The sequence below is a fragment of the Arvicola amphibius genome, chromosome 4 (genome assembly GCF_903992535.2).
Source record: "Arvicola amphibius chromosome 4, mArvAmp1.2, whole genome shotgun sequence".
In the NCBI taxonomy this organism is placed as follows: Eukaryota; Metazoa; Chordata; class Mammalia; order Rodentia; family Cricetidae; genus Arvicola; species Arvicola amphibius.
This window is the reverse complement of record NC_052050.1, coordinates 126,503,003-126,521,941: the sequence shown is the minus strand read 5'-3', so window position 1 is coordinate 126,521,941 and position 18,939 is coordinate 126,503,003. Positions and strand designations below refer to the sequence as shown.

Below are 18,939 nucleotides of genomic sequence, written 5' to 3'. Positions count from 1 at the left end.
TGCCGTCGCTCGCCCTGCTTTATGTCCAGGGTGCCTCTGGCTCCCGCACCTGCGTTCTGGGCCGCATATCTGGTATGATCAGTGAATGACAAGGACCCGTCTGGAAGTCGTCTTTGCTCACCTGCAATCTGCTACTGGCTTCTGACTGGCTTTCCTGGTCTGTGTCTGACTGGCTTCTTTGGTTTGTGAGGATTTCCCCCTCCCCCAGATAAAAATCAAGCATGTCATCAGTGTCAACACTGTGTGGGTCTCTATACCAAATATGCCACCGCCTGAGAACGTCTGGAACCACTAGGAGACCCAACGGGGGATGGATGTTTCAATTTCCTTTTTATCTAGATAAATACTGTATGTAACATCTTTCTTCTATCCTCAAGCTGAAATAACGAGTTTCAGGGAAGGGGATATTTTTATGCACATTTCAACATAAATCAAGGTGTGTGTGTGTGTGTGTGTGTTATAGCTGTATCAAACTCTGAGGTTTGAGCAATTCTTCTGCTTTAGCTTCACAGGTTGCTGGGGTTGCAGGTATGTGCCACTTTGCCTGGCAAGACGTTAAACATTCTTAGTGTTTCCAGATATTAGTAACTGTTATTTAAACTACAAAAGTTCACAAGACACGACCAGACTTCCTGTTCTCTCTGTCTCTTTCAAGCACGCCTTCTTTGGGCACTGTAAATGAATTGCAGTGGCCGAGAGCTGTGTCCACTCTAAACAGGGCATCTTTTCTTTTAAGATTTATTTATTTTATGCCTGAGTGCTTTATCTGCATCTTTAAGCCAGAAGAGAGCATCAGACCCCACTTAAAGATGGTTGTGAGCCACCATGTGGTTGCTTGGAATTGAACTCAGGACCTCTGGAAGAGCAGCCAGTGCTGTTAACCGCTGAGCCATCTCTCCAGCCCCCTAAATCTTTTTCCGATATTGGGCTTATGAAGCACATTGCTTTAGTGGGGATTTTATATTTTAAGTTACAAAAGCATCAGTTTAAGGTATTGGTGAGATGGCTCAGTCAGTATAGGGCTTGCTACATAAGCATGGAGTCCTGGGTTTGGATTTCTAGCACCCATATTAAGAACAAACAACAACAACAACAACATCTGGGACTGTGGTATGTGCCTGTAAATCCTGCATTGGTAGGACAGAGACAGGAGGGTCACTAGGTCCACTGGCCAGCCAGCCTAATATACAATTAGCTGTTGGTCATTGCAACACAATCTGTCTCAGCAAAGCAAGGTGGATGGCTCCCGAGGAACGACACCTAAGGTTCACTTCTGGCCTCCACACGAACGTGCACATACACAAAGACAAAAACGAGGCTTTTTTTTTAGTGAGTCAGTTGTAAAGAGAAACACTCGGAATTTTGAAGTCCGAAGCGTGTTTGAAGGCATACATAAATACGATAGCATATTTAAATATTTAAATTCATTTTTTAAAAAATGAATACCTAATCTCAAGATCCAACCTTTAGCTTCACCATTGGTGCAATCACCATTCCACCTCTCTCAGCCTGGAAGTGAATCCCAGTATTGGGTACAGCGAAGGGGCCACTGCGACTGTCTCTGTGGCGGACTTTATTTCCCTTAAGCAGGCATGGAAAAAAATCTCCATTTCCATAGCGACGTCAAGCATGAATGCAATTAATCACAGCGTCCTTTGACAGTGAGAGGGGAATGGTTACAATCTTCCTTCTGGAGCGCTTGGGAATTAAACTCACAATGACCTTAAACAGTTTGCCAGCACAGTCGGGCCCCTGCGCACTCTTCTGAAGTGTTACGGAGGAGGAGGAAAGGGCTGGCTTGTTACCCAGCACGCTCGGCGACAACATGAAGCCTTCTCCGTGGCCCTGTTGGAGCATCAACTGCCACAGATGGTTCCGTGTCTCCGTAGCCGCTCATCATGAGAGCGAGCTAAATGTGTGATCCCATTCCAGGACAGAACACTGCATGAAAATACCACACAAATGTGATGGGCCGAGTGTGAGAGATTTAAATATGCTATCGTATTTATGTATGCCTTCAAACACGCTTCGGACTTCAAAATTCCGAGTGTTTCTCTTTACAACTGACTCACTAAAATTATCTTTTGAACATAAATTCTGGACAGGTGTAAAAAATGAATTTTGTTCCTGAAGCCCAGCATGGATAAAACTCAGGATTATTTGTCAACTTTGTGTTTTGGACAGTCTTACTACGTAGCCCAGGCTAGCCTCAAACTCATGATTCTCTATCCTTACCTTCCTAAGTGTTGGGATTACTGGACTGTGTCACTTAAGGCTAACTACTTTTTTTTTTTTTTTTTTTTAAAAATCTCTCTCTGTGTGCATGAATACAGGCGTGTTTATGCCAAGCATATGTGTGGAGGCCGGAGGATAACCTTGGGGATTGGTCTTCACCTTCCGCTTGGCTTGAGAGAGGGTCTTTGGACTCAAGGCTAGCTAGCCCACGTACACACATGGGGATTCTCCTGTCTTGGCTTTACGTCTCGCTGGAGAAGTGCTGACATCACAGATACACACAAATTCCCCTGGCTTTACACAGACTTTGCAAATCTGACCTCAGGTCCTCACTCTTGCCTAGAGGCTTTACCTGCTGAGCTAACCCCGGGCCTTAGCTCCACTTCTCTTTACCAAGTATCATCTGACAAACACAAGCACCTACTATGTATGCATCTACTTGTGAGTGTGTTGCTGTGCATGTCTGTGCATGCATGTGTGCACGTGGGTGGAGGCCAAAGGACAGCCCTGGGTGTTGCACCTCAGAAGAAAGTGTCCCCCCCCTCTCTCATTGGCCTGAAGCTTGCTAATTAGGCTATGCTGGATGGCTCGAAAATCTGAGGGATGCACCTGTTTCTGCTTCCCTGGTGCTGGAATTACAAGTGTGCTACCCTGCCTGGCTTTTGAAAGTGGCTTTTAGGGACTGATCTCAGATCCTCACGCTCGCAAGGCAAGTGTTTTACTGACTGAGTTAACTCAGCCCTCATCTATGTGTATTTTTAAGTTTAGCTACTAGCCAGCAGGCCACCGAATGATCTTTTATGCTTTCCTGCATCGCTGCCAGGTTTCATGTGTCTGTTTCCCACTGTATCCATTTTTCCTGTCCCCAGCACTGTCTCATAGAAAATGCATTTGCTGGATCCTAATAGAATTTCCCCTTTTCTACTTCCTGCCTTCTCTTTAACTTTTAAGCCTATTTTATGCCACACACTTTTTATAATAACTGGCCATCCACCTATCAGTCACCATCTGTAATACCTACTAAGTGCAGTGTTAGGCTGGTTTGTAGCAAGGGGACATGAGCAAGCCGCTTTCCCTTGGATGATTTACATGCAACACAACACAGTCGGTCCATATTGCGAGCCCATCTTCCTGCATTCCTTCATTCACTGAATAAATATTTGAGCGCCCACCATGTGTCAGGCACACAGATAAAATTTAAGTCAAAAACTTGAGAATGAAAAGAACCTTCTGCTAGGAAATAGCGAAAAGGACAGAGGAGACACAGGGTCTCAGAAGGATGCAAATGGCCCTCCAGACTGATTCAGGTCACATGTGGCCATGGGCTTCCTGCCCTCACTTCTTTTTCCCATCCTGGTGGGTCCCAGGTTTAGTCCTCCAACAATCTTTCCTGTCATTGCTTTTCTCCTTCTGATTTTCCTCTTGGAATCCACAGAGGAGGAATGAAATCAGCAGTCAGAGCTGGCAATCCCATCCTATCTCGAGGGTAAGAAACCCTCCCTTGTGATCCCGGCATTGTCTCTGGGAGAGCAATCACATGTATAGCCGGAGATCCCCTTTCAGTGTAACCGAACAGGCCCCCTGAAAGTACATTTGCCGAAATGGCTTGCTGAGGCATTGCGGCCCTGCCATTTTGACAGACATCAGTGCTTACTCCCGCGTGTGTGACTCCCTTCCTCTACCTGCAGAGTTGGTGTCTCCATTTAGAGTGGGGTGAAGGACCAGGGACTTCAGATGGATCTTTCTCTGACACATATGCACAGACACACCCAGACATACCCAGACACCCCTTGACACCCCCAAACACACACACACACACACACACACACACACACACACACACACACACACTTGTAGAACAGGATGCGAGCTCTCAGCTACTGCTCTGGCACCCTGTTTGCCTTCCACCATGCTCCCCGCCATGACGGGCATGGGCTCGAACCCTCTGGAACCCTGAACTCCAAATCAAATGCTTTCTTTTGTAAGTTACCTTGGTCATGGTAACCAGAAACTAAGACAGCTAGTGAGGCTGAGCATTTTTTTTTGTGTGTTTTTATTGGTGTGGGTATGATATGTTTGCAGAACTGTCCGCCCGTTTCATTAGCCCACTTACTGCGGCACTGTGCACAATAGATAAGTCATGAAATGACCTTCATGTGTAACACTAAAGAGATGGATGAAAGCAAATGTAAAACACACACAAGCAGATTCTGGTTTCCAGCCATGAAGAAGGAAATTATGTTGTCCACAGGACAAAGGATACATGTGGAGATAATTAGAATATGTGAGTCTAGTCAGTTTCAAAAAGAAATATGTTGTATATTTTCTTTCACTTAGGGTCCCTGGATTTTATCTAAATTCATGTATGTATCAATCCCACCAGACTAGAAGTGTAGCTGTCTGGAGGGACCAAGGGGATTAACAGGGTAGGAGGGAGTGAGGAATGGAAAGAGGGCGGGGCGGGACAGGGATATTATATATCAAAGCACATTATATACTTGCATTAAAACAGATTTATATTGCCCAGTGTAATAAATAACTTAAAAACAGGAGAGCCTGAGGCTAGAACCTCTGATTTTTTTTTTGAATTCTAGGTGTTATATTTTCTTTGGTGTTCATGGCTTGGAAAGCCCAAATTGAAGGGAAGTTTGTGTGTCTTTTGATGAAGGCCTCTATGAGGGGCTTCATGTGATTGTGACTCTTGTGTATGTGTGTGCACCTATGACGTGTGTGTGTCTGTGACTCATGTGCATGTGTGTGTACCTATGATTAGTGTGCGGGCACATGTGTGTGCACCTTTGGTGTGTGTGTGCCTGTGACTCACGTATGTGTGTAACTATGACTAGTGTGTGTGTATGTATCTGTGACTAGTGTGTATGTGTGTACCTATGACCTGTGTGTGTGTGCCTGTGACTCACCTGTATTTGTCCCTGTGACTTATGTATTGTGTGTGTGTGTGTGTACCTATGACCTGTGTGTCTGCCTGCCTGCAACTCACATGTGCATATCATATGTACTCCAGGAACCAATGAGTAAGAAAGGCAAAGCCCGCCAGCTCATTTGCAGTGGTTGGGTGAAGAAAGGCCTGGGCAGAGACAGGAAGTGGCAGCCACTCCTTCCTAGCTTTTGTGGAGAGGCAGGCTAAAACTTGAGTGCGCTTGGAGACAGACCACAGTCCCAGGAGAATCGGCACAAAGAAATGTGGAGTGTTTTCTTGTCCATTGCTTTAGCGTGACACCACCCCTCTCGTCCTCTCTAGTGACCAACCACTGTGTCTTCCTCTCATTGTCCTTGTCCCCCTGCAGCTTCATGTCATGCCAGCCTGCCAAAACCAATCTGGGGCTGACTGGAGCCAGGCCTAGGGATAAGGTAGCTGTATTTTGTCCTGGCTAGAAAGACCACGAATTATAGCCCCAAACACCAGCCTTGTGATTGACTGCAATCAGAATATAACCCACTAGCTGGATATAGTCTGTGTTTGATCCATTGATTCTTTTTAAAATTTCATTTCTATTTCTTGGAAATAGCCGGAAGCAATATTTAGTTGCTGTTTCTCACCCTGAAGAATTGCCAAGGTAAATAATGCTGGCCTCTTAGGATAATAATTTAGCCATTTGGAGTGTAGAAGAAAAAGGAGAGGGAATTACCAGCAAGCTTCATGTGTTGTTCTCGCTTCTTGATTTGAAGTTATTTATTTATTTTTTTAATGGCAATGGAAGTAATGTTGGGGAGAATTGTCTACATCTACCTGATAAACTAAAACTCTGTTTGCTAATATAAAGAATGAATCAGGTTCAGTTTGCTGTGGCTGATTTCTTGCAAGCCGCGCTTTAGAGTTTAATCTACATTGTCTTTACCCAATAGCTACCATAAATCAAGCTTGCCTTCCAGATGCATTTGGCCTGTAGTGTGAGAGTGCTAAAAAAAACCAACAAGTAAATGCAGAGCCCATTTTGCAAAGCTCAATTACACCAGCATAATGAGAAACACCACATTTCTCATAAAAAATAAATCCAAACAATAAAAGGTGGGGCTTCTGTCAGGCGCCAAGAGACAGCACAGAGAGAGGTTCTGAGGTTGGAAATCTTACCACACATCCAAACTGCAGTTCAAACTTATGAGGACTGCAAAGAAAGACATCACCTTTCAATGGCTGGCCTGTGTCCTTCAACACTCATATTGGTGACTTTGAAAGCTGTGAATATTTAAACCAGCTCTAACTTATCCCTAGTGATACAGGACGAAGCCGTCACTGCACACAGAGTGGGAGAGAAAGGCTATGGTCCTAAGAGTCTCAGAGTGACCTCAGCAAGATGAGTCTCAGCTGATATCCAGACTGAGCACCTGGAAGTGTGTTACATGCAAGTTCTAAATTTCCCAGGGAAGAATTTCCTTTTAATGGTTTGAAGGTTTTGACGACTGGCATGATTCATAGCCTACACTCCGTGTAGACAGGCGAGAGTGGCAGGTGGCGAACCCTGCCCATGCAAGTAGGCCGTCTACACAGAGCAGCCCTGAAAGTAGCACTGAGCTGCGCATGCGCCTCTCGCTCTCCAAGCGTTACTCACCCTGAGTTTCCGGCCGAACACGTTGACTTTGCCCTGGGCTTGTTCTTTTCGGAATCTCCACTCTACCAGATTCTGCCCGTTCTCCCCAGGAAGGGTCATGTTTCTTTTGGCCACCGTGGGATTCGCGGTGCCAGCCAGAACGTGGGGCTCTGTCTGGTAGTGTGAATCTAGACCGCTGGCGTAGATGATTCTAAGGGAGCCATCATAGCCAATCTGGTAACTGTTTCTTAATTGGTCTAAAAAGAGAGAGAGAGAGAAACAGAAAATGTGAACCATCTGACAGGAGTGCATTCAGAATGGAGAAATATTTCTAAAACACCGAGACCCACTTTTAAAAACAAAAAGGGTACTTAATGATGTTGCTATGGTCTGGAGAGCTAGTGTCCCCTCAAAAATGACTTAGGTGTTGGGAACCGGGTCTTCAGTTTGTGAGGTTAGTTTTGGAATCTCTGACAATTTTAGGTCATACCTATCTGAAGGAAGTCCATCACTGGGCTGGATAGCTGATACCAATCAATCAACCTACCTCCCTTCTTCTCCCCATCCCTCTTTTCCTCTCTCTTTCCTTCCCCCACCTCCTTCCTGTACATCACGAGGTGAAGAAACTCTTCGATTCTGTGTTTTCATCGTCAGGATGTGTTGGTCAGTTGCATGGGCAAGTGGCCATGGTCTGAAACCTCTGGGTCGGCACGCTAAATAAATCCTTCCTTCCATTGCTTCGGTCACGGTGGTAAAAAAGTAAGGACTACGGATGTCCTTCCAGAGGGTAAGAGGACAGTTGGGGCTTCTGGCATTTCATGCTATCAGGGTTTTGGTTGAAATATCAAAGGCAAACTTCAGGAGAACTGAAAAGAACCAGTGACTTTAGTAGAGGGAATGAAGGTTCACCTTTTTTGGAGGTGTGCAGTGGACTAAGCATGTAGTCTTTCAGTAGGCTGGGTGTTCACCTCCAGGGTCTTAGAGGAGTCCCCTCCCCTATCTGTATCTTGTCATCTTTTCTCAAGGATACTTTGGAAAGATCAGTATCCATAGTTTGCATACTCAAAATATAAAGCGATATTCTCCCCTAAACCAACTTTTAAGTAAAGGGATCCACCTTTTTATAAAAAAAAAAAAACCCTCTCATATTATAGACTATTGCCTCTGTCTCGGTGTAAGACTTTGGAATAGTATAGGATCATTCGGAGACGAAATATGAGCCAGAAATATTAACTGTTAGATGACTGCAGAGGTTTTGCCCAATGGATAAATTTTTAAAGAGAAAAAAAATAATGAAACAAACAAACAAGCCAATCCAAACCAAACCCAAGCAGACTAAGAGAGGTTTAATGCAGGTTTTAGTAATTATTCCAGGCTGAGAAAACGTTCAGATATATAAATGGGTTCTTGGGATGTGGGGTAAAATCGCCATGGTGTATGGCTTCATATACCACACTATAGTGGATCAGAGCACCTCACCTCAAGATACTGCAGGGCACGCTCTCAAAAACTGTTGGTGGACACAAAGCCGGTAGGGGGACATGCATCTAAAGCTGGAACTACGTTGTTATATTAAGTAACAATGGAAAAAGACATTTTACAAGGCTAGCATTGTTCTATACACTTCATGGCGCATGCATGCGCACATATAATACTGCCTGCAGGGCCTTGTTCCACCACCGTCTCTCAACATTCCTGCCTTCCCTTCCCCTCATCTGGTTTATCTTAGAACACGAAGGGCCGTATTCTACTTGGGGTCCTACCGATACCTTGACCGTTCATCATTTCAAACCCTGCCTTCGCCTTTACCTTGAACCATGGTGTAGAAAGAATCGATGGAAGACAGATTGGAAGTGATGCTGACGTCCTCGTCTCGGCTGGATGACTGGATGTCCACCGTGATAGCCTTGTCCATATCCCCGTGTAGGTTTGTAACCACTCCGGTTGGAAACGTGACATTCGTGAGCCGGCCTTCGCTGTCGTAGCTGAACGAGAGAGGCATCGTGTGGCGTTAACAAGGGAATGGCCAGCACTTTTTTACCTGTACATTTAAGGCCCGCCAGTATTAGCAGCACCAATTTGGAGGGGTATTTGTCTTTGTGCATGAGCTTACGCCGAGTGAGGACTTCAAACACGCTTTGAAGTAATCAGAAGCCTGTTTAACATGGAAAAATCTCACTGGTGAGAGCAAGGGTAAACAGACCAGTTCTCCATCTCAGCATTTCAGTCTCTGAAGTGTGACCCAAACCCACCTGCACATCTGATTTGCTGTTTCAAAGGGAAACATGGTTGCTGATATTAAATTCCTTAGTATTCCTTCACATTTTCCGCCAAGTAGATGTAATTCCGTGCTCTGTGCTTTTAAGGTTATTTCAACTAAGCCCTCTGTGAGCGTGCAACATGCGCACACATATATGTACCCCCGTCAAACACATCTAAAGGATTATTTTAGAACCCTGAGGCATTTTCAACACATTAACTAGAAGAAAAACAGCCTTTCAAAGACTCTTTCCGGAGAGTGTTGGGGCTGGTACCCAAACCAAGTGAAAGCTATGCCAAAGCTCTGTGTCAGTCCATCCCTAGTCCTAAGGATGCTAGACATTTCTCAGTGATTGACATGGTCTAGGACTTTAGTGACAGCAATATCCTTCCTTAAAAATGACTTTTTTTTTTTTTTTTTTTTTTTTTTTTAAACAAGACAGGGTTTCTGTGTAATAGGAGCTCTGGCTGCCCTGGAACTCACTTTGTAGACCAGGCTGGTCCTGAACTCGCTGAACTGTTTGTTTTTGTTTGCTTTTTTTTTTTTTTTTTTTTTTTTAGGAAAAAGATTTATTTTCATCATGTGTACATGTCAGGGTATGTGCACATGCATGCAATGCCCATGGGACACAGGTGAAGGTGTGGGATGGCCCTGGAAGGAGTTCCAGGTGCTTGTGAGCCTCCTGACGTAGGTGCTGGGTTCTTTAGAAGAAGGGCAAGTGCTCTAACTTCCGAGCCACCTCTTCAGCCCCCACTCTCTCTGGTCTATACTGCTCTTCTAGGACTGTCTGCTATCGCAAGTGGCTTATTATATTTAGCAAAACGAGATACAGTATTTCCGGACATCTAATAGTTTTTTGATATTATTTGATATTATTACATGCTCATTTTTATTAGCATACAAATATGGGAGACTTATTTAAATGTTAGAGTCCATTTTAAACACGATGCCGTGATGATAAAAATGTACCACAGGAACAACCCTTGACTAAGAATTCAATTATTTTGAATTTTCCACTTGTGACATCAGCAGAGAAGAATTTAAAAAAGATGAGCACATTATCTGAACAGGGAAGACCAAAATTCAGAATTCTGAATGAAAATTTGGAAGCGTCCTTGTAGCAAGCTCAGAAGCAGTGATGGTGGAGAACGGATATTTTTAGCTGAGGGTGAAAACTGCCAGGGATGGGCAAACACACAGCCGTTACGAGAATCACAGAGCAGTGTGGGATGCAGGGCAGAAAAGCACACACACGTTGTTTGCAGCTAGGAGGTCCCAGGCAGTGAAGATGGCGAAGACAGAGCTCTGCCCGTGCTGACCCGTTAACTCGAGAGGGCTCAGGGTCAGTGAGATCTCGGGTTTGACTGACGTGGTCTGACAGCCTGCCACGCGGCTGCCGTGGTGGGAATGGGCACTCAGCGGGAAGTGAGGAGAGAAGGAGGACGAGAGAGACGAATGCGCCATTAAGTGTCATCATTGCTTGGACTCGGAAAAGTCAGCGCCTATGAAACAGAGCAGACATCCTTCCCTCCTCAGCAATCCCAGAGCCCTGAGCAGATTAAGCCACAAATGAAAGAAATCCAAAATAGTTTACAGCTGTCACTGCTTTCCTGAAGACGTTATTGATCTCGAAACAAGCAGGCATTGGTTCGTTCACACGGCAAAGCAGAGACGGAGAATTATGGACGAAAAATCAGTCTCAAGTCAAGGCTTCTTTCTATTCGGTATAATTCTTGTGTCACACTGTACTGTGCACAGCTTCTTTAGAAATGAACATCCTTTTGAATGCCCTTCGGTTGTTCTGGACTGCATTGGCCCTCCCCCATCTTGTGATTGGCAAGATGAAGATGGTGTGGTTAAGTCCCTTGCTCAGGCTCTCACGGCGGAGCTGTCAAAGGAGCTGTTAGGCACCTGACCTCGGGCCCATTGTCCTTTCTGTAAATCACAGGCTCCAATTCAAAGTGGAGACCTGTGCTTTGCACTCACGATCCCACTCGCCAGCAGCGTGCGCATTCATTCCTGCGGCCGCCGCCGACCTGCCCTTTCGCGTGTTCATATTTCCCAGCCCCATTCAATCTCAAGCAGAAACTTCACCTTTCTCCTGTAGAAAACATTTTGCCAACCTTTGACTTGATGCTTTCATTGGCTTACCGCTCATTCCCTTTCCTGCTGGGCAGGCATTTTTCTATCCCAGGAGGTTGAGCACACGGGGATCCAGCCTAGGATGCTGAGCATTCAAACGGCAACCTGTTAGCTTTTGGTTCTTTGGGAAATAAAAATACAAGTAACCTTTGGAGATGGTACAGTTAGAATGATGTAAGGAGAGGCTGACTCCTCAAGGGCTCAGCTTAACAGTCTGGCCCTGGAAGTTCTGACCATGTGCCAGCCAACAAGGGGCTAAATCTAAGTTAAGGCATTAACGGGACTATAGTTTGTAAAGAAGGAAGGCCGGGAATGAGTGAGAGTCCTCAGGGTATCTTCATGTCTAGTTATCCATCAGTTTCTGCACACAAGGGTACTGAGAACCCAAAGAGAATCCAAAATAGTCATATAGGTGAAAGTTTGCCTCCTAACAGTGAGTGCCCCTCGGGTCCCTTGAGGGACCAGAACGTAGGCAGAGATGTCTCCAGCTGGAGAAGCCAGTGGGGACGTCCTTGAGGAGATCTCTGCTCTCAGGCCTGGATAACAGAGATTTTCACAGGACTGGGAGGGGGAGGTGGTGTGGGAGCTGGGGTAACGGAGGTCTGGAATGAAGGGCAGTGAAGCCATTAGGACTGGGAGAGAGGGAAGTTAGCCCACTGAGCCTTTAGGGGCTGGGGTCTTGGCAGCGGAACTCTGCAGGAGAGTCAGACCTTGAGACTGAGCAGGCTTCACGTCACGAGGATGGGGCACTGGGGAATGTTGACGGGAGTCTCTGTGATGCTGTGCTATTCCCCTATGAGGAAGGCTTTAGGAGAGCAGCATTTAGTTAGGCTGACAATGGGTAGCACTGATGGAGCTTACCAAGAGGTGGCAGGCCAGGCTGTGAGAGCTCCCTAGACTTACTCAATACCCAAAACATAGGGCAAACATCGGGACCAACACAGGGCCTTGAAGTGAAGAGCTGCCTACCATCTTTTACCCCTACTACTTCATAAAGGAAGGGTATTTAATCGCACTGAAGACAGAAAGAGCCTCATTTCCGGATGAGAGAGAGCTGGTTAAAAGAAATACACTCTGGGGTTGAAAACATATAGTACTGTCCCTTGTTATCACAAGGGACACGGGGGAAGGGGGCTACTCCTGTGTATAATTTTATGTTTCTGTTGGATGGCATAGGGCAAGCTGGTGATTGGACAACACATGTAAAAGTAGATGGTGATGAACGGGTAGACCAGAAAAACAAGGCCTCTGTTCGGATTCTACCAGGTCTCCCTAGGGAGGGTCTGGAACGAGGGTCTGGTGGCCTACTTTAAGACCAGAAAGGACAGAGAAAGCCCCTTCGGCATGAGAAGAAGAGGGGAACCACAGTTTCTGTGACCCATTTTGGGGAAGAGGACTTCTAGGTTCTATGGTATGCTTCTGCAGTGAAGTAAGGAAGAAGAAAGGGAGGATGGGAAGTGTTCAGGATGTTTCTAGTCTCCTTCCATTTAAAGCACTCAACACAACAAAGCCAGGCCTTTGGGTGCGGTGTCAAGAACCCCCACCAAAGCAACATGAAAAGAATTCTCATCATCCTTGCTCGGTTTTTTTCATTTCAGTGTAGATCAGTGAAGATCTTTTCGTAGACCAGGACCCTTGTCAACAGAAAAGAAAATCAGTCACGGGAGAGACTTTAAAGTGACCAAAGGATTCCGGGTAAGGAGTTGAAACAAAAGAATCCATTATCAAAAGAAGAAAATTTTAGGCAATGTGCCAGCAACAGCCAACCAGAAGGCTCTGACCCTGGGAGATCAGTGACCTTCCCATCTAATCCATATACCGCCGGACATCGCCTCTGTTTATGTGCCGCTCATGATGGCTTGGCCTTAGTGCACCAGACCGCCCCAGTTCGTGTAGTGAAGATGTAGTTTTTCTTTTATGAGCCTTTGGAATTTACAATGCAATAGGCTCTAGGGAATGTGAGCAGAGCACCCACTTCATGTTCGCCTCTCCACTCGTTGGGAAGCCTCGCAGCTCCAGATCCACCGCACAGCACGGTCTTGGCTGCTCCCAGCTGACCCCACTTCACAGAGGACTCGGCTTGGAAAAGACACCCTCCCTCAGGCTCTCCTCGACCTTTGGCTCTTGCAGTGACGGGGTACCCTTTTTTATGGCGATCTATTTATTTGACTTTAATTTTGATTGCTTTTTTTTTTTTTTTTTTTTTTTTTGCCTAGACTTGCTACTTTAGCTTTTGGAGAGCATTTGCAAAACTCCTTTTATGTTTCCAAGGCAGCGAGATTATTAGTAAATGCCTCAGAGTCATAACCTCGATCCGCTCTCTCCTTCTCATCCACAGACACGAAGTGTGCTACTCTTCATTTTCCCTTCATATCATCTTTCACATACTTATACTCCCATTCCCACGGCTGCCCTAGACTTGGACAACTGGTCTACCTGCCTCTCCCCACACTTTTTGGTAACTACCTGGAACATTATAAGACTCCCGTGCTTAAATATCTTCAGTAGATTTTCCTTTGAGAGAAACACTAAGCAGCACGCTTAACAGCTCTGTGTCAATAGACTACTGCTACTGTAAATTTATTCAAGTGCAAACCATTTGCAGTTCTCTAAAGCACTGGAACTTGCTTGACTTCAGTGCTGCTGTTCAGATGGGTCCTTGAGTGGAATGTTTAAGCACAGTCATAGATGGGCTTTCTCATCTTCCCAGAGTTTCTACTATTATCCGACTCTGTTTCTCGGTAGGTATATGGATTTGCTCTTAGACTTGAATCACAGTGAATGATCTCTGAAAGACTCATGGGCCCTGTGTTTCAGTGTGCCTCTTACACATCTGATAGCTTAAACTTCTGTTCACTTGAACCAATAAAAACAAAACCAATAAAATCGACTCATTGTTGTCACCTACTGTGACAATTTTCTCTATAGTGATAATTTAAAACAACCTAGCCATCACTGTGGTAAGGGACACAGTTACCACCCCATCGGAGCTGAACAAGAATGCAGGAGTCATTTCCTTGGTCCTTATTCTTGATGCAGGACAACCAAACCAATAGAAAAAAAAAACAGAACAGGACTAATTTATATTTGAATGGTGGGTTGATTTGGCATTCTGATGTTAATAATAATGTGATTTGTAATATTAACCCCAAGATTTTACATATAAATATTTCTTAACAATTATATCAGAGACAAATCATTTCTTTTGAATTCAATAGCAATGTTCCCAATAGAAAATCCTCCAAAATTGGGAAGACATTAGAAAAAGCAGCTACTATCATGATAATTAGAGGAATCAAGTGACATCAAGGTGACAGGGCCTTTTCATAGGTACTGACATTGAGGTGACAGGGGAAGAGGAAATCAAGAAAGAATAAAGAAGTCACTGTTTTGTTTTTACTTAGGTTTTCTTTCAAGTGCCGAGAGGATCTTGAGACTGGGATATGAACAGACAGGAGAGGGTGGGCTATACCTGCTTACATTTCTTTGCTTGGGTGAGTTTCCTTAGGAGGTCTCGCTCTTAAGGGACAGGCTCTAACCTGTACTTGTTCTATGAAACTGGCAAGGGCAGCAGCCTGCCACTCTCTCTTTGTCCTAGGATATGGATGTGTGTGAATAAGAGGGAAAGACTGCGATCAGGAGAAAACTTTTTGAGGATATTTACAAAGAAGCCTCATTTATCACTGAGTGGCTGTGATTACCACTAGCATAATATTACATAAGATTCTTGTTTCAACAGAGATGCAATGTGTGTCATTGTTTTTGTACGGGAAATCTGGTAACTTTTAGTCAATGTTTCTTATGGGATAAGTGTTAACAGAGGCCAAGAGAAATTGGAAGAATGGTAAGAGTCGCAGATTTGTTACAGTAAGGAGGAATGTTTCATTGCCAAGAAACCTTTCATTTCATAAATAAAGGTAGTTCTCTGGCTTGCCAAGCATCGTAGTTGGGAGTGACAAAATTGGTCCTGGGGTCAAGGTTTTTACTCTAGTCGAGAGTCTCCCATTCAACCAAAGCTTCGTCACATGGAAAAAAAAACAAGGAAAAAGAGAGGAGAAGAAGAAGGGAACAAGTAGAGAATAGAAAAAATGGCACAGGAAACCAAGGACACACATCAATGGCTTAGAAAACCCAGGTAAGTACCAACGAATGCAAAAATACACAGTAGAAGGAGACTACTGTGTAGTCTACTGTTTACTAGATCATTGTTTAGTAAGTGGGCAGGCTTAGAATGCAAAGAATAAGGGAACACTGAGACCAATATGATGTCTGTTCACCATCTATGAGAGGGTAAATGGATGCTGTTCAGTTTCTGAAGGGAAGAGGAATAGTGGGCCTCCAGCAGGCAGGAGTACAAAAGAGTAAACAAAAGGGGATCAGGGCTGGGAGGTGGTTCAATGTGTAGAGTGCTTGCCAGGCAAGCATGAAGACTCCAGTTCAATCACCAGCACAACAAAGCTAGGTGTTGCTATGGCTGCAGCCCCTGAGCTGGTTGTAAGCCCAGCGCTGGAGAAGTAGAGACAGGCCTGGGGCTTGCTGACCTGTCTAATTTGGGTGCAATGGGAAACCCTGTCTCAAAAGATAGGGTGGATGGCGCCTCCTGAGGAATGACTCTGAAGGCTGTCCTTTGACCTCTAAACGTGTATTCACATACATGAACATGTATGCACACACATATAAAAGATAAATACAGCAAGCAATGTCACGTAGAAGGACAGGCACTTTGAATATTACAAAGAATTGGGACTCAAGAAAGTGGATCCTTGAGTGTTTATAGGGCACTACCTTTACTTCCACACGGGGAAGTGCCGACTGTCAAGTCATGATTCCGAACAGTCTCCCCTGCCACTGGTTCCCAGACCTCCTACACCCCTTCCCATCGTGATTTCATTCGCTCCTAATTTAGTTCTCTCAGTAGCTCCAATATCACATATGCATCTCAAGAACTGGTTTTTCCTTAAGAGCTAATCACCATATTTCTTTCTCTTTCTTTTGTTATTATTTTTAAGATCATGTCTAACTAAGTTCCCCAGGCCGGTCTTGAACTCACGGTCTTCCTGTCTTAGTCTTTCAAGAATTAGGATATAGGTGTTCCTAACATACAAGTACTGAGACAGCTATCTGTTTTGATCACATATGTAACACAGTACCATGGGAACTTACATTCATAACTTCAAAGTCTGAATTCCCTGTACATTTCTGGTGTTTTCTTATCTATTTTGCCAACTACGGCGGCAAGACAGGGAGGAGCTCCCAGAGATTGCCCATCTATTCATCTCCTGATGATTAATTCAAGTTGTGATTAGTGCCACGTCTGCATTCCGTTCTCTACTTATCATTCATAACTTTCTTTTTCTCCTTGTACTTTCTACTTTTCCCCTTTAAGTCCATGCTCAAGTGGTCACCAAACTGACCATGTGGCTTCCTAGTTAAATTCTCCTAATTGCACCTTTTCTATCCAGTGTGGAAGATTCCCCAGACGGTCCAAATCCGAAGCACATCATTTAAGCCTTACTTGAGCAGAACCGCACCCTCCCAAAATCTTTCCACGGTCTCTTCTCCCAGTATCCCCGGGCACCATGCTCTAGCCATTCTAAGGTGCGTGTTCGTTCAAATCCTGCCATGCTCAGCCTGCCCAGTCTAAGCTTAGCTCCCGTCTGCCAGCTCCACCTCTTCCTGGCTTAACTGAGATGGATATCTTGCCTACTCTTGTCCCCCATCTGACTCGGATGAGCATCCTGGTCGCCTGGGCTGCCTGCTGAGCAACACTGTTTTAGCGCTCACAACACTTCCGAGTACTTCCTCATCTGTCCGGGGCCCAGCGGATGCTGGACTTGCTATTCTCCAGCACTTACATCAGCACCTGCCATCATCCATATAGAATGAACGCGTACAATGCCAGGAAAGCGGTGGATAGGTGGGGCATGCTCCTTGACCAAAGGGCATGGGCCAAATCCTCACCTTACTGGAGCCTCAGGGGTTTGAAGTATTTAATAGTTTGCTAACCAGTTTGCTGTTGTAATGCAGCATTTAAGAAGCTCGCCTTTTCCTTGAGATGGCTTAACTACTCCTTTAAATGCTGGCCCAGAAGGGCAGTGCCAGGTGGGACACACTCATATGGGACTAACTATGGTTGAGGGGATGGCTTTGTGAGATATGCCTTAAAATTACATTACCACACTCTTTATTAAATCAGTAGGATATAAATGAAGTGATCTCTTATGGAATATGCACATAACAGATATGTAAGTAAGGAGAAACTGCTGGTTGTAACTCATCTCGCTCGCTCTAAGTTAGAACTAATCGCTGCGTATAGCCACTGTGACCTTCCTTTAGGTTTTCAGCTAGTCACCCTAAATGCTTTTTGGTTTCTATAGGAACAGTCTGATCTACTTAGATTCACGTAGATGGAAGTAGTAGAGGGCCATGCTACTGCTCCACATTACAACATTCTTGGAATTTTGGTTTTATTTCTATAGTATGTATCCTCTGGGAGGGAAGTACTGTATATGTCTGCTTTTTTAGGGACCTAGCTCTTTATTTTTCTTTTTGAGTTTGACATAGAATAAGTACTTTCTTTCATCTGATGCTAGACTAACATTCATTACTTGCTTAAATTTAAATTAATCTATTTATTTAAAAACCAACACTTCTTAGTTTTTGATTTCTATATACATTTGAATCAAAGGCCTAATTATGGGGGGAAAAATCTTAATTTTTTTCAGACTTCTTTCCTTACTGTATACTTAAATAGAGGTGAACACTTGAATCCTTTTTAGGTAGAACTAGAAAGTGATATTATTTTTCAGAAGTAAGAAATAAAATCTGATTATTTTTATGGGTATGCACGAGATTCATGGCATGGCACATGTGTGGAGGTCGAGGACAGCATTTTTGGTAGAATCATTTTTCTCCTTCTACCTTTAAATGGGCTCTAGGTATCAGGACATCAGACTTGGTTAGCAAAGACCTTTAGTTGCTGAGCCACCCTGCTGGCTTATATCAGCTCTTCTCCCTCCCCCTCTCTCCTTCCCTCCCCCTCCATGTGTCCCCTGTTCAGATTCACAGGCGATCAAGCTTTGGGATGGACTTGCAGTCTAAGGGATCTGTTTTGAAATGCATGAGTAGGTTTACAAGATGCAGCAATAATGGGATGTCATAAGGAACAAAGGCACGTGGATGATGCCCAGCCATCTAATCTCTTTCTTAACATTGCCCTTTCTTGATCTTAAGTCAGAGTTCAGAAGAGAAGGGTCATGTCCTCACTGGGCCAACATCTATAGGCTCTAGATGTCTGGAAATGACTCCTGGTCTTTCGCTGTCTGCCACACTTCCCCGGGAGAGCTGAAGGAAGGACAAGGGCTGTTTTACCATTTACCGCCTCAGAAATGAGCTGGAGATGATGCACAATTCCAGAAAATTCAATCATCAGTCCGTGACAACGAAAAGGGAAAGCTACCCTGACCTGTCCATGTGAATCTCTTCTCAAGTGACCATGTAGAGTGGTGCACGTGTGTCTTGCTCTTTGGATAAATTATCTGATGAGTGCTTCACAAGGCAAGTTGATGAAGTGCCTGGCGAGGCTATCAGAGCACCTACCCGGTGTAGACACTAGGCTTAGAGAGGGAAGGCCACATTTAGAAGCCGAATTACTCATCTTTGAGCCATTAGGAAGTAATTTAGCACCTGAAAAAAGCATTAATTTGCCAAATGGATCACACTGAAAGAGTTAATGTAGCTTTGCTGCAACAGCCA

General features: G+C 44.6%; 1 protein-coding gene across 1 annotated transcript in view; it reads right to left on the bottom strand.

Moving 5' to 3' along the window:
* LOC119811607 (teneurin-3) overlaps nt 1-18,939 on the bottom strand; it is a 378,529-nt gene that overhangs the window by 17,369 nt on the left and 342,221 nt on the right. The window contains 2 exon segments of the mRNA XM_042054919.1: nt 6,804-7,039; nt 8,592-8,767. Of these exon segments, the coding sequence (XP_041910853.1) occupies nt 6,804-7,039; nt 8,592-8,767 (412 nt within the window).